At 43.8% G+C, this 15,557-nt stretch overlaps 1 protein-coding gene across 1 annotated transcript in view; it reads right to left on the reverse strand.

Annotated features, from left to right (window-relative positions):
* Positions 1 to 15,058, reverse strand: part of HS6ST1 (heparan sulfate 6-O-sulfotransferase 1) — a 184,448-nt gene extending 169,390 nt beyond the window's left edge. Inside the window, exon 1 of the mRNA XM_065640151.1 lies at positions 14,313 to 15,058. Within this exon, the coding sequence (XP_065496223.1) occupies positions 14,313 to 14,830 (518 nt within the window). The 5' untranslated portion in view covers positions 14,831 to 15,058. The remainder of the gene's footprint in view (positions 1 to 14,312) is intronic.
* Positions 15,059 to 15,557: the final 499 nt, after the last annotated feature.

Raw genomic sequence — 15,557 nt, forward strand, 5'->3', positions numbered from 1 at the left:
TGCCTGTAGCTCTCCATACAGGCTTGGAGGTTTGATTTAAAAGCATGGCTTAGAAGCATGGGAGCTTTTATATAGTTTAAATGGAGTTTAAATATCTAGGCCTTTGTTTCTATTTGCATCATCAAGCGGGGTAAAAAAAAAAAAAAAAAAAAAAGTGACACACAGTCTAATTCTAGCTTTAGCTGTTAGTCACGTTTAAATAGGAAGGGGGAAGAAAGGCCAATAACCAGAATGAATTGGTACAACCAGCCCCTACTCTGAGCTCCCTCACCACTATAAACACTTGCTTAATTATTTTCTGGAGCACAAGGCCTGTATTCTTAATTGCAGAAATCCACTAAGACTCAGAGTTCCTACGCACGCCCAGTAACTGGATTTGTTGGAAGGGAGGCCTGTTTGCGCTTTGTCCTGTGGGAAGCAGTTAACGCCCAGTCACTTCCCCCTCGTATCCTCTCCTCACTGACCCCAGAGAGACCACTTCACATGAAAGAGTTTTTCTTTTCGAGACAGGGATATTACAGCACTATGCACTATACAGTAAATCCTGAAGTATCCAGGAACTTAATAGCTGACACCTTTGGAATTCACTAGCTCTGGTTTCGATCTATACCAGGGGCTTTTTTGCACAGATTATAAAACTATTTTCAGAATAATTAAAGATGTCATGGTTCACACACATACAGCATCCTGCTTGAGTTTATTGCGTCTGTTTTAACTTGGATTGGTTTAAATTTTCACAACCATCTCAACACAAACACATATTCCCATGAAAAGAAGAACTAAAGAGCCATATAAATTCCTTGGTATATAAGTAATTCTACTGACTTCCATAAGAAAAAGCAGTTCTCAGATCCTTTCTACACTAGAGTCTCTAAATCTTGATTACCCACAATAGTATAGTTGACAAATATAACTGTTCTTTTTATTCTCATGAGCAGTTATTTCCAGATTTGGGATTGGCCGGGCTTCAATCCAGAAAACGGACTTTTCACAACAATCCCCCAAATAACTTCAGAAGTCAGGAAATATCCTAGTTAGGAAAGGGGCGGATTCATCCTGCCTGAAGTATTTGGCAGACCAAGCATCCCACATGTCCCAAATGTTCAAAGAATCCATCCTTCAACTTCTGCAAGATTTCCAACGGGGTTTTACACTGACAACCAGAGCTTTTTCATAGCCAGCCGCGACCCACGCACTACACAGGAGAAACTATGGATCACCCAACAAGTTTTATAAATTGCAGTTGCACCCTTCCTATTGTGATTTATATTGTTATTACAGTCCAACTACATCTCCAGTCTCCAAGTCCTCTCCCTCCACCACCAGCTAAAGCACAGAGAAACCGCTCTCATCAAGAAGGCTTTTTGAGAGAAAGTCTCAGGGGGAAGTTATTTCCACATGGAATCAGCCGTACTGTGGACAGTTTGCAAGAAGATTTACTTCTGCATTTGTTTCAGGATATTTAGAAAACTGATTTAGAAGATCTTTATTTATAGCGCCTGTGTGAGTGACAGGAAACCTTTTCGCAGTTAGGTAACTGTTAGGTATCACGCAGTCCCATCCAAGCTCATTCCTTCAGCAGATCCCGAGACAGGACAGATCGTGCTGTACAACCCTCCTGTGGCCAGGCACAACCTACCAGTGCAAGCACACAGACGAGCACTCGACGCGCACATATTGTAATCCTAGATCTGGTGTCCTGGCATATCCCATGGCAAGCAGTTTAACCTTTGCCTCTGTTTCTGCATTTATAAAAAGAACACATAATATCCTAGCTCAGCATGGCGTGGGCATTAGCACTTATACCGTAGAGGAATCTGAAGAAACAGAGTACACACACATACACATCGCATGTATATGCTCTTCAAGAACAATAGCCCTGACATGCCTTTGCTAGGTAACAGCTTTGTCATCTGTGGTTTCAAGACTGGGAAACTAATGGGATACAAACACTTTTTTTTTTTTTTTTTTTTTTTGCAGGCAACCTATTTCAAAAGATCTCCAAGGTAATACATGCAACAGATAATACAACAAAAAAATAACTATTGTTAAAATACTTCAGGTCAGGTGGCAGGTAACACCTTCCCTGGATACGATAAGTAGACAAAGCTCTCTGTTGCCTTTTAGAGATGATGCCTGGGCTGTTCACAAATATCAACTAACATCCAGTTACAGCAAGAATCTTCCCTTTTAAGCACCACAAGAGTTTGCTGCTGGTGCTGCTTCCCTCGCATGCTGCCGTCCTGGGCCAGTCCCCAAGGAGAAGCTCTCCTAAGAGCTTTGGTGACAGAGGCTGGAGAACAAGACATGGTTTGCTCCAGCACCACGACAGAAGCAACCCCTGCACCTGAAAGCTCATTCAGGGCGGAATATAAAACCCGTGCTGAACAGTTACAGAACCCAGCACTCCCCCCATACACATGTATCCCCTCACAGTTTAGCAACATGAAAGCTGGCTGTGCAAATAGTGTGCATAACCCAGACTTAGCACTGTCAAACAAACATAAAAACTTGCCCGAGCAAGCTGGGACAGACAGCCAGGCTAACAACAGTTTCTGCCAGCTTGCATGAAGTACCTCAGAACATGGCCAAGAACCCAGATTTTGTAATGCACAACTTCCACACCCCTGGCCGGGCCTTTTGCTGGGATGAAAACGGGATGAACAATTTCCTACTGCTTTCCAGTTGGGAAAATCCTACTAAAGAAAACTTTTCACCAATGAATCGCAAAGGTTCAGGCTAAACAAGTGTATTCCTCCCACTGATAGCTACTGCCATAAGCACCGTGGAAACATTTCAGCAAACTTTGGGAATATTTCTTCCCAGGAACTGCTGCCATAGGCAGGTTAGCACCTAGATAAGAACCGCTGGCATAAGCAGAATCCAGAGGAACCTTCGGTAATGTTTCTGAGAAAAAGAAGTTCAAGGCGGACCTGATAGGTACAGACATCTGACTGACAGGCCTGCGAAAGCGATCCGGCCTGAGCCAGCAGGACACTCCAGGACAGCAAAGCCCCAGGAGACGCGGTTCTTCTCCCTCCTGGAACACCACGTTCGGCCAGGCCGATCCACTCGCTCACCGTGCTGCTGGCTCGGCACGCAGGAACCTGTTTCCCAAACTGAGAAAACTGAAAGGGCTGTGTAAAACTTCTACGTCACAGCCATTAGAAGTTAACCCATTTCAAAGCACTAATCCTGATTTTTGAGACCTCTCTCGAGCTTTGATTGGGCTTTCCGGGAAAGACACCTCTCTTCTTTAACGCATCGCTACACCACAGCTGCTGTAAGTAGCATGTCACAGCACGGAAAACCTTCAGACTAGCTGAAGGCAAATCCACAACCTTTTCAGTTGCCTCAAGGCAGCTAACACGCTGTGGAAAAAGTTAAAAAGTTATACAAAACTTGCCAAATTATTCTTCCAAGGAGTTGCCTAAATCATATTACAAAAATATATTCTAAGCAGTTGGCAGTTAAAGATCTAAATATGTTTTAGAAGCCAGAGACAAATGCCTTTAATATTTACTAAACTAGTTGTCTCACATACTGTATTTATTCACACTAGACTTCTCAAGTATTTTTCCTGCATGTCACAGTGCAATATTATTCCTTTAAACAACTACACACGGTTTCAACGTCAAATCCTATAGAACTCCCAAGGCAAAGTTAAGAAATTCAAACTATGTCTTCACTAAGATCAAAGATTTCATGGTTATTTAACAAAAAGCTTTATTGATAACTAACAAACCATCTAATACCTGAAAATCCTAGTCAATACAAGATATGCGTGGTTTCTTTCTTCTTCCTCATCCTCAGGCATGGACTGACTATCTCATTTTTCTTCTACCCCGAACCTCAGATGCTCCTTTCACAACCACAAGTACAACCCCTCCTGCCATTGAACAACCTCCTGATACTCCCTTTTTGGTAGGAGCCACGTCAGTCCTCATGACACTGGACCAAACCCGAGTTCATACTAACAGCATCGGGGCAGCTGGTTTTCAGTCCCTTCTTGATGTATCCAAGTTACAAGTAAGACATCACCTATAGCTAGCCTTCTCTTACTAGAGATAGTCAACGACAGGGTTATTTTTTTTAAAACAAACCCCATGTATCATTCGGTGATTTTTGTTTTACTATTTCAACATTTAGAGTTGGCATTTTCTTAAAAAGAGAAAATTATGCTCTCATATAAACTGCTAGTGCACTTGTCTGCTTGGAGCCTGACTGACTTCTGAACACTCGAGGGTGAAAATTGGTAGCTGGTTACTAAAGTGTAACTGCTGAAAATAATAATTTGCTAATTTTGAGTTTCTGTAATACACGTGTTTGCTACATATGGCTGCATAAACATCCAATTTAGTAAAAAGTCATTAAAAGAACCCTTTCTGAGTAGCGTTAAGAGGCTCATTCTGATATAGCAATACCTCACTAAGAAACCTCAAATAAAAATCTTAAGACACAACAAGCATTTGAAAACAGACACATGGATTTTCTTTTCCTATTTTCGAACATGGGGGGTTCACAGTGCTAGAGTACAGCCAATCTGGTCAAATAAATCAAAGGAAAACTTGAGGGCAAAAAAAGGCTCCAGATCATTTATTTTGAATGTGTTGCAAATAAAAACACCAAACACAACAGTATAATCAGTGATGGAAACCCTATTCAGATGCTTGGAACAAGAAGTTCCAGTTTTGTCCGCCTAGAAAAGATTCTACGGCATTTCCTTATCTGAAAGGGCTCCTGCACACATGTACCAGCTTTCCTGTACCGCACACCATGGATGAAGTATTTCCCTTAATGCGGGTTTTCATCTAAATGACCCCTACCGTACTTGCCTCAGCAGCCAGGATAAATCTGTTCTATCTTCCTCCTTGCAGGACTACCCAAGTCACATCTGCCTTTTCTCTTTCAAAGACCTAAAAAAAGGTACAAGTGGCAAGAAAGAGGCAAAGAACAGAAGGTGGTAATCCTGCCTTTTACAATTTAAGGCATGTTAACAGAAGAGACGGTTGAGTGATTATGATTATACTCTGCAATTCTTGTGCTCCTTCTTCTTTCCCCATCTCCGCTAGGAAAGCATCACCTGTCAGCAAACCGGCAAGTCAGCAAGTTGCTGCTGTTTGTCTTCGCTTTGAGGCATTGATTTTTTTTCCAACACTTTGATATAGGGTCACAGGTATCCTAACTAAAATCTTTACTGAGATATAGGGGGGTCACGGCAGCAAGAGATGTTAGTTTAAACAAAAAAGTCAGTTATATTTTTTCAGTATTTGTTCGGACATCTAAATTTTCTGACATACCTGAGAGGAAAAATGCAAAAGCAGCTTTTTCCTTTAAGCTGTTAAAGATTAAAAAAAAAAAAAAAAACCACAAACTAACAATGCATGCTCTTCAAAAAAATCTTTTTCCTAAAGTCACTGATTATTTCCCTGTAATCAAGTATGTTATACATGCATATGTCTAATTAGCACAGGAACTAAGGCTAAAATGCAGAGCAACTCCAATATGTGGAACGAGTTTTTAGAAGGCAACACTTTCACTTCTTTAGCACTTGTCCAGAAACCGGGCCTCTTTCAACAAATCTGAAATTAAACAACGAAAAGTCACTAAGCATTTTGAAACTCTAAGCAATGGTATTTAGCCAGAAAATCTTAAAATTGTCATCTTAGTACTTCAAGATTAACATTAGACAAAAAGGAAATTCGGTATATTTTAAAAACGAAAACCCAAAGGCGGCTCAGGGAGCTCAGAGGTCTCCCCCTCATATAGAAGAGCTCCATAAAAGGAATGACAATATTTCAGTCTGCAGTGAGGTGTAATCAAAGAATCTCTGCTTAATAGGCTGGAGATTAGTTATGAAGCAAAACACAGAGTCGGACCATAAAAAGTTAATTGAAAATCACTGTTTCTTGTTTAAATTGGCAGGAAATGGTGAAATATTTCCTCTATAAAAACATAGGTGAGCTATTATGTAGAATTTACCATTAATAGGGTGAAAGGAAGGGAAGTGCGGAGCAAAGGAGCAATAACATGCTAAGAAACCAGTCGCTTCTGAAAGAGACAAAGTCACTGGGCAGGAAAGGTCTGTACATTAACATGTAAGTCTGAGATTTATGGTCAAAGCCAGATGTAAGACAGACCACTTAAGCGTTGTTTTAGGTTGTAAATTAAGATAACACCAGGTGCTATTTACTATATACTTTGTAAGAGGCTTTGAAATACACAGGTGACAGAGCTATATAATTTGTACTGCTAAGAAATTCAGGTTACAGTTAGAGGTGGACAAGAGACATCTCTTAATCCTTTCTGGACGCCTCCTCAGAACAGAAATGCCCCGGAGAATTTCATATCCTTAGCTTTACCCAGCAGCCTGTGGGGATGAAGCAGCATTCAGCATAGCATATCCTAGTCTGAGGACGAGCACAGAGATGAGAATAGATGTATGCCATTTAATACAAATAGAAACGACTAAACCCTACTAAGCATATGATGTGCTTTCTGTTTGATGACCTCTCTCTGCATGGACCTTTCCTGAAAACACTTTTTCCAGCCAGGAGACAGCTCAGGCTCCAGCCACACGCTGGTAAACAGCTCTTCCCTCGGCAGTAGCATACCAGGCTATGCCAAGCATCCTCTTCAGATCTGGAACTTGACATGCTACAGTACAGAGGTGTTTAAGGCTCTTTGTGTCTTTGTGGCAATAATCTCCAAAGGACTCTTCAGAGAGGTCCTCAGGCTGGATTTTCAGCAGCGTGCTCCATTACGGAAATAGAAGGGTGAACAAAAATACATCAAACAGCGATTACGGAAACTGTGTCACCTTGAATCTATGCTAGTGGTTATTTTTTTCCTTGTCAATTCTACTTTAATTCCTTTAGGAAGTGTTGAGAATTTTTACAGCTTATTTTAAGCTGAACCACCATTTCAGAAACAAGAGAATTTAACAGACTACTTCAGCTCTGTGTTCCTCCTGTGCTTCAGATACTCTTTAAACACGCTATCACCAACATCTTTGTTTAGGAAGACATTTGCTTCTGATGATAAAGTATCATACCCCTCCATCCACAGCAAGCAAGACTCCATCAAAATATCTTGACTTGGCAGCTATCACAGTTGTGATTATTAGGAATTAAAGACCATGCTTCATCCTTGCTTGACAAAGCACAATTTCAGTCAATAATGGAAAGTTTCTCTCTGCTCTAATACTTTCTGGAAATACAAGCATAAACAAAGATAAGCTTTGTGGAGTTAGACTATGACACTTTGGCTTTCTAAAGCAAACACAAGTCCCAAGTGTTCACCGACAAAATATTACTGATTTAAGGCAATACTACCACAAATTTGGTAAAGTTGTTGCCAAATACCTGGAAGCTTAAAATAAAGTGACACAAAGAGGTGACCTTAGTTCTACGACTGACTGAAGGCAATCATCCATGCTGCTTCCCCATTTCTGAGATGTACAAAAGTCATAGCCTGTAAAGACAGCAGGATGTACAGTAGGGACATTCAGAATATGTGTAAAACATTTGACAAGTCAGATATTCCTGACTGAATTTAGTATCAGGTGTGTTCTATTTGCACGGTCACTCTTCCAGGTCAAAGTAAGTAGGATACCACAGCCGCAACCCCTTTGACTAACCTCTGTCGTGGTTCTGCGTGTCGCTGTTGTGACTAACGTTTGGGTTAGGAACACATTGGCAAGGAGTCATCTAGGACTTCAATGAGAACCAGGAACGTGGGCATTACATACAAATAGGACTTTGATAAGGCACATCAGGGTCACCTACGAAACGAACTCACAAAGGAGTTTTCTTACATAACTCCAGGCCTGCATACCCTGAATGACTTTCTAGAAAACAGGTCCCAGGTTACACTCCTCCAATTTCTACAACAGGCAGCCAAAAGCTTCTGCTGAACAAACCCATTAATTCTAACTGTGCAAATCAATGAAGGAAGAGGCCACGAGAGGAGGCTAATCTCTTCTTCCTTCCTAGAAGAAACAGATGGCCCAGAGGGAAGGCAGCGCAGCAATAATCCTCAAGTTATAACATAATCTCCTCTAGCAGTGCTTTCTTAAGAGGTAATATGACCTCTTCCAGTTCACATCCTAATATCCAGCTGAAGACCTTCGCCAGGCTCCTGCAGGTTAGAGGCCTCAGCACACCCACCCCGTCACAGCAGGGAAGCCTGCAGCTCTTCCACCCCGCGACAGCAAATTCACAGACCTGCAAATCACTCGTTATTTTTCATCGAAAGCCTCTACGGCACTAACAAACTCCAATTTTCTTAAATCACAACAATTTTCTTAAATCACAGATTTCTTTCAAGATGCGACCTTAAGTTCACAAGGTGGCTTTGCTCAACATCACATAAATTTGGAAGACATATACACATGCTAAAGTTGCTCAATGAGTGACAGAGAACAGGGTCTCCGGCATTTCAAACTGCCAGCATGGGGCCGTTAGGCAGAGCCTTGAAAACAGAGCATGGCATCAGTTTGGCCAAGATGTTTCACACAAAATATTACAAACTGTAATTCACTAAGTAACCAACCTCAAAAAGCGTGCATGCCCTAGTGTGGCGGAATACATCAGCTGTGCCTTTGCAGTGGACCGTTCCTAAAAGACTGTCCTTACACTGGGAGTAGATATCAAAGCATATGGTTCAGTTATTAATAAAATCCAAGGCAGCTCTTTTAACATAACAATTTCTGAACTGTTGGTTTAAAAAAATGTGTTTATCCAAGGTTTTACTCAGAATAACATATATTTTTGGTTTTAGAGTGGGAAAGGATAAAGGCAGAAAGGCAAAATCTGAGGTCTGGTTAAAGTGTTTGCAAACTTCCAAGCAGAAAAATAAAATTACAACGTTATGACGCAACTTTTGTTTAAAGATTAATGAAAAACAGCCAAATGCATAGTTTCGCAAAGATCAGGTTAGTTTAAGTATATACGCAAGCAGAGACACATCTAAGGACACATCCTTCTGCTTTGCCAACAAAAAGAAAAAAAAAATAGAGAGAGTAATTAAACCTGGTGTACTAGCCAAAAGTCTCAAGCTTGGATAAACACGGTACCTCAAACTTAAGGCAGCTATTTGAGGAGTTCCAACTTTCAGCTACTTTTAGTTACTATGTCAAATTTCAAGATTTTCACTACAAAACTACCCGGCCCTTCAGAATTGTTTGGCTCTGAAAGACCAATCTGGTTTTATGAGTGAGCACAACTGGGTGCACAAGAGGTTTCCTATCAGACTTTAAAATAACCCACAGGCTGAGGACTGGAGACAGGAATCAGGCTACTGAAAATAGGTTTATACCGATGATTCCTCACCAGTCCTTAAGAGAAACCAGTCCGAGCTGAACTGGTGAGTGGAAAAAATGCCCTTTGCTCCCTGTGGACAGGTATTTCCCAACACACAGCACACACAGATCCACAAAGAATTATACACTTAAGCTTTTTAAAAGTACTAATAATATAGAAATGATCTGGTAAAGCCTTTCATTCTCAAACAGTTGGTCTCCTGACAGCACGTCTCTGCAGTTCCTAAGCACACATATATTAAAAACCTCATCAAGAACAGATCCCTGCAAAGGGACAGATATGTGGTTGAAAGCTGTGAAAGGTTCACACTTCAGAAAAATCAAACTAACAAACTGCTGAGCCCTGTTAATTGTTTCTTTTAAAAAATAAAACACAACGCAAAACATAAGTTCTAAATAGCTTATCAGAGAAATTCTAAAACTATGACTGATCTGTTCAACAGCAGGTTTTACTAGCCTGCCATAGACTTCTTACACAGAAGTATGTGGCTTACAATTTTCTTATTTCTGAAGCATATGAAATCTTGAGAAAAATATTGAAATTGAAAGCACGCACTGCTTTTAAAATCACAAAGAAATATTTTTGGCATTTCTTTTGTTCATAGATAAAATCAGAAACCAAACTTCTATGACAGACTAGCACAGAAACACACAAAGCCAAGCCTAGACTAGTGTCTTGAGGTGGCTCATTTAAAAAACGTTAAAACAAAAATCTACCTGGTACATGAAAGAGAAGAGCAGAAGGCACAGCATGCACGTGAGCTGGGGGAGCACAGCCCAGCAATGCCCTTCCCACACTGCACCGAGTGCACGTGTCCTCCACAGCAACAGGCAGCTGCCACTAAATGAGTTTTTAAAGGAGCTGTATGCCTTAAAGTCCTTTCCACGGGAATAACGTGTCTTCAGGAAAACGCCAGCTTGGATGCTCTTGTTTTCATGAGACAGAAAAAACCAGCAGGATAGCTACAAAGCCTAGGTTGTCTTTTAGTTTGGGGTTGGTTTTGGTTTGGTTTGGGGTTTTTTTGTGTTTTTTGGTTGGTTTGGGTTTTTTTCGGGTTTTTTGGGGGGTTTGGGTGTTTTTGTTTTGGTGGGTTGTTTTTTTTTTTTGAGGTGGGAGAGGAAGCACACAGAATTCTTTCAGCCTAATTTCTTTGGTTTATTGTTCCTGCGGCACATTACATCAGAGTCAAGCTTGCGCGTGAAGTGTCCTACAAGGAGAACTCCAGAACACCTGGCTCTGCTCTGCTGTTGGGAGCACAGAGGAAAGGCGCAGCCAGAAGGGCAGGGAATCACCTTTCCCTGGGGGAAACAAGGGAAACTGCACACACCTCAAAGGGCTTTCACTCCATCCTTTAACAGAGAAGACAGACAAGTTATTAGCAGATCACTTCATGGAATTTTCTAATTCTGGAAGTCAAACTACAGAACCGAGCTGACAGAAAAGTTTGGCTTTTTATTTTAGAATCCACTGAAGAGATTAGATCTCTTGCAGTTTTAGGCGAGACGAATTTAAGGGAGTAGTTCACAGAAACTACTTAGCCTCCTCTTTGGGAAATATCATCATGATGACTCAAAGCACACATCCTATTATAATCTGTGGGTTTGGTTTTTTTTTTTTTAAAGACAGAAGTCTTTTCCAGCAGTTATTTATGCCTAACAGTACAAGGAATGAATAGGTCTCCATCCCCAAAATCTTGGAATGTGCCCTCTCCCAAAGCCATGAAGAGAACTGCAGCTAAGTGACTGATAAACACAGCCAGCTTCAGAGTTCCTCAAGTCCCAAGTTTTACAGCCCCTAAACAAATCACTTTCTTTTACTGGCTGTGTATAAAACGTTAATATTTGCTTCAAGAAGTGCTTGTCCAGAAGTCTTTTGAATACAAAACAGGGAAAGTCACTAGTGGGGAAGGGTTGGGAAGGGGAAAGGGGGATGAAAACCAGTAGTTTGTCATGATTTTTTTTTTTAAAGAGTGCTAACCCATTCGAGCTAAAACACCCACCTCTAACTGCTTGCTATATCAATGCGAAAGAAAGAAAGAAACAAAGAAGAAAAAAAAAATGCAGTCTTTGGCAATCTAGGGCTCCTAATCATTAAGTCTAACACCGAACAGCAGAACAATAAAAGGAACAATTGCATTGTAAATTTATGTACCATGCACAGGTTATGGAATGTGGTGCAATAGGGCACTGTGCAGTGATAAAACTGCATTCCTTACAAAGTTAACAGCTTTAAGCTCATGATTTGTACATGTGGGCAATACCGAATGACCTTCATGCTTTCCAACATTCACTAGAAGGCAGATTTATTTGTTATCACAAGTCAGCTGTTTTGTTTTAGGAGATAAACATATAGTTGGAAGAACACAAGTTTAAACTTTGCATTTAGTAGTAAATGTAGAGGCCAGTACATTAGCTTTAAAAGCTGAATTTGAAGACTGTACTCCAAAACCCAGGGCGGACAATATTAGAATCTGAGTGAACCCTGCCAGAACGGTGGCTTGCTGCTCTTTTTTTTGTTCTTTTAAAAGAGAAAAATCAATATTTTCATAGTTCGGTTCCATTATAAAACAGTAGCCTCTCTAGCATATGCCTTATGTAAAAACATGTCCTGTTTCAACATAAGAGATCCGACATTCACAGCGCAGAATAAAGTTATATTGCTCTTAGTGTAACAGACCTAATACAAGATTATCCTTTTTCTAACAAAGAAAATCCATCCAGTTTTAGTTTTAAACAAGCATTGCCTGTCTCTAATTACCAACTTCCTTAGACATGACATAAATAATAGTTTGGAGAAGGTCCCTACTAAACTGGCCTGCACTGCAACAGAACAGTATCCTAGGACACTATTATTAAAATAATCGGCAGCTGTTCATTGCACCAAAACCATGCCCAGGATACAACGAACAGTAAACTCTGGTTTCTGTTTAACAGACCAAGGCGATAAACCTGGGATTATCTAAAACTTCCACATCATAGTTCTCACACAGCTGAAAACCAAGTTCCAATTTAGATTTCGGGGAAGTAAAAAGACCACACAAAGCAGAACTATTTCTGGATACGCAGAGACATGAGGGAATGGGACAAGATTAATTAGCCTTCCTGCACATCCAGAAGTCAAGACATTTAAGCAGCATATAGTTTCTGATGTTCCAAAAAAAATTACTAAGTAAATCTTATTTACGAGCATTTGAGATGAGGCAACGGGCTTCTGGTTCCAAACTTCCTATGAGTTGCGGTAAGGAATTTAATTGCTACTTCACAACCTGAAGTGCCCTGTTCTCAGATACCTACACATAAACAACTGCTTAAGTAGGATGAGCCAGCTCAGTTCTGAACACCTAGAAGACTTCAGTAGGAAATTGCCAACAGAAGCACACAAGGCACTGAGACAAGCCATAAAGCTACACAGGTCTTTATATAAGGTTAATGGTTTGCTCGCCAAGTGCCAAGGTTCACAAAACAGGTAAATTTTTGTTTCTTTTTTAAAATCAGGTTTGAACTTTGTGCATTTTTCCTTACAACACTTCACTAAAATCCCAACGGCAACCAGATGGGCTGAGAATATTCTACTGTTTTCAAGAACCTTATTAATAAGAGACCATAAGCAAGCCTCAATACTCAGCTCTTTAGATACAGGCTTCAGTTTACTGCTCCTGGGTCAGGCAGCAAGACAGCAATCTGAGCACAGCACTTGGATGACTAACACTGAAATGGGTTGAAAACAGCAGCAATCATGACAGAGACAATAAAGAACCCCAGCAATCACACACAGCTCCAATGAAAAACAACTACGATAACAATGCTTTCAAAAAATACAGAGAAAAAACAATTATGATGCTAAACCATAGTTTCTTAAAGGCCACTTTTCACTAAAGGGATTATGTATGGTATTAAGAATATGCATTTAAATAAAGCGTATGGCATAACCAAATATTAGCATAAGATCTTGAACACCTTTAGGAATGAAACTTTAAAGCAAACATTACAAAGTATCATAATAAAAACACTGATATGTCACGGAAGGTGTGTGCAGTGTTAAAAACTAGTGATCAACTAAAAAAAAAAAACCTGCCTTCTTAAATGAAGAACAAAAAGGTATATTAAGCTAAAAGAACATAATCTTTGGAGATCTTAATACAAGCCACTGTCTTTACCAGAGTACTTCAAACTGAGAATTCCTCTGAAGCTTATAATTGATAAAGAGACCAAGGTAGAGAAATAATGGGATAAGAGAGCAGAAATCCACCGGCTGTTGAACGGGGATGCACTGAGGGGTGCTTTGGGATGGCTCTCTCTCTCTCTCCCTCCCTCCTGGTGCACAGATGAGGGGAGACAGAAGGAGCATGTAGAAGGTGGATCTTCTCCCCAGAAGAATTCACCTCAGGTCTCCCTTCGAGATAAGCAGAAAGGAAGACAGAAAAAAGGTGTTTCAGGGATATTTTCTGTAACGTGCAAAAAATTATAAGGCAGATTAGAGGGGTAAAACAAAAGGGTTAGTAAGAAGACTGGTGGTCTGGTGTGCCTCTCCTCAGTTGCACTGGAGAACAATTTCAGCTGGAGAAAAAGGGAGCACGGGTTAGGGCAAGGTTGGTTCCAAAGGCAAGCTTCAGACTAGGGCATGGTGCAATGGGTACTAAAAGGTGGCAAGTGAGGTCTGAGATAAAGACTATGTGTTTAGGAAAGAGAGTAAGTGGCACAAATACATAAGCTTGCTCCACGCAGGCTGCCAGAGCAGCAGAACATGTGCTGAGGGTGCAGCGTACGAGGTCCGTGGGAGGCAAAGAGCAGCGCGTTTGACTGGGAAGGCAGAGGGAAGGCGCAGGGCACAGCCTGGAGGCCGGGAGGGGAGGACAGGTGAGCCGGCTGAGGAAGAGCTCAGGGCAGGTGGGCGCTCAGCCCGGCAGCAGCGGGCACAGGGCCGGGGCTGCACGGCGGGGCGCCCGGCCGGGCGGGGGGCTCGGGGCGGCCGGGGGGCTCGGGCCGGTACCTGGGCGTCTTGGCGGCGGCGCTCTCCCGGCGGTCCAGCACTCCGGGCACGCAGTTGGTGAGCTCGGTCCAGTCGGCGTGCAGCCCGCAGCTCCAGCCCGTGGAGAAGCGGGAGAAGAGCCAGGTCTCCCGGCGGTTGGGCCGGTAGCAGGTGCACTTCTTCTGCCCGGGCCGGCAGTCGCAGGGCACCTCCAGCCGCACGTTTTGCACCAGGTGGCGGCCGAAGGTGGTGCCGCCGGTCTTCTGGATGTGCAGGAAGACGATCACGTCCTCGCCCTTCATGTCGAAGGCGAGCTCCCGCTCCAGCTCCCGCACGGGGAAGTAGTACTTCTTCACGTAGTGCGGGTCCGGCGTGGGGAACAGGTCCAGCTCCTCCGAGTAGGAGCGGCCGCTGGGGGAACCCAGGCTCAGCCCCGGCCCCACGTACTGGTATAGGATAAGCATAAAGCACACCGAGACGGCCACGATCAGCAAGAACTTGCTGGTCCTCTCAACCATGGTCCTTCCCGCACGCTTCATGTGTCACCATCTCCCGGGGCTGCCAGCGCTGGGCAGACGGCGGCGGTGCCGGGGGGGCGGGCGGCGGAACCCGGCGCCTGTGCCAGCCGCCTCCCCCCACTGCTCCCGGAGCAGAGCCTCCCCGGGGGCGGTGGGCCGCTCCCTGCCTTCACCTCGGCTCCCCGCTGTCCCCGCCCGCCCCGCCGCGGGCAGCGCCGGGAGCGGGGCAGGGGCAGCCCGCAGCCAGCCGCTCCGGAGGGGCCGCGGCAGAGCGGCGAACTTGGGAGAGAGACGAGCAGGAGGGGGGCGGAGAGAGACCGCAATGTAAAAAACCAGCCCCCGCTTCAGGAAGCCAACCCCATCCCGCCGCTGCGCTCCGCCGTGCCCCAGCGGCACCGGCACGGCAGCGCCCGCCCCCGCCGCCGGCTGCACACGGGCTGGGCTGGGCTGGGCTCGGCCGGCAGCGAGCGCTTCCTGCCCGCGCCGCCCCGCGCCCGGCATGCACAGCGCCGCCCGCGCCGCCCCGAGCCCGCCGGCTGCGGGCACACGCGGGGCCGGGGCCCGGCGCTCCGCCCGGAGCCTCCGCCCGCAGCCTCGCCCGGCCCGGAGCTGCGGGCGCCGCCGGGAAGGCGCCGCTGGCCGGCGCTCCGCGGTTAAACCTCTCGCACTGCAGAGCCGGGTGGGCTGCGGCGCGGCGGCGGCTCCCTCAAGCACTCGGCTCGCATCGCTGTCAGGGGCAGCCTCTGTG

Source organism: Caloenas nicobarica, chromosome 8, assembly GCF_036013445.1.
Source record: "Caloenas nicobarica isolate bCalNic1 chromosome 8, bCalNic1.hap1, whole genome shotgun sequence".
NCBI classification, from domain to species: Eukaryota; Metazoa; Chordata; class Aves; order Columbiformes; family Columbidae; genus Caloenas; species Caloenas nicobarica.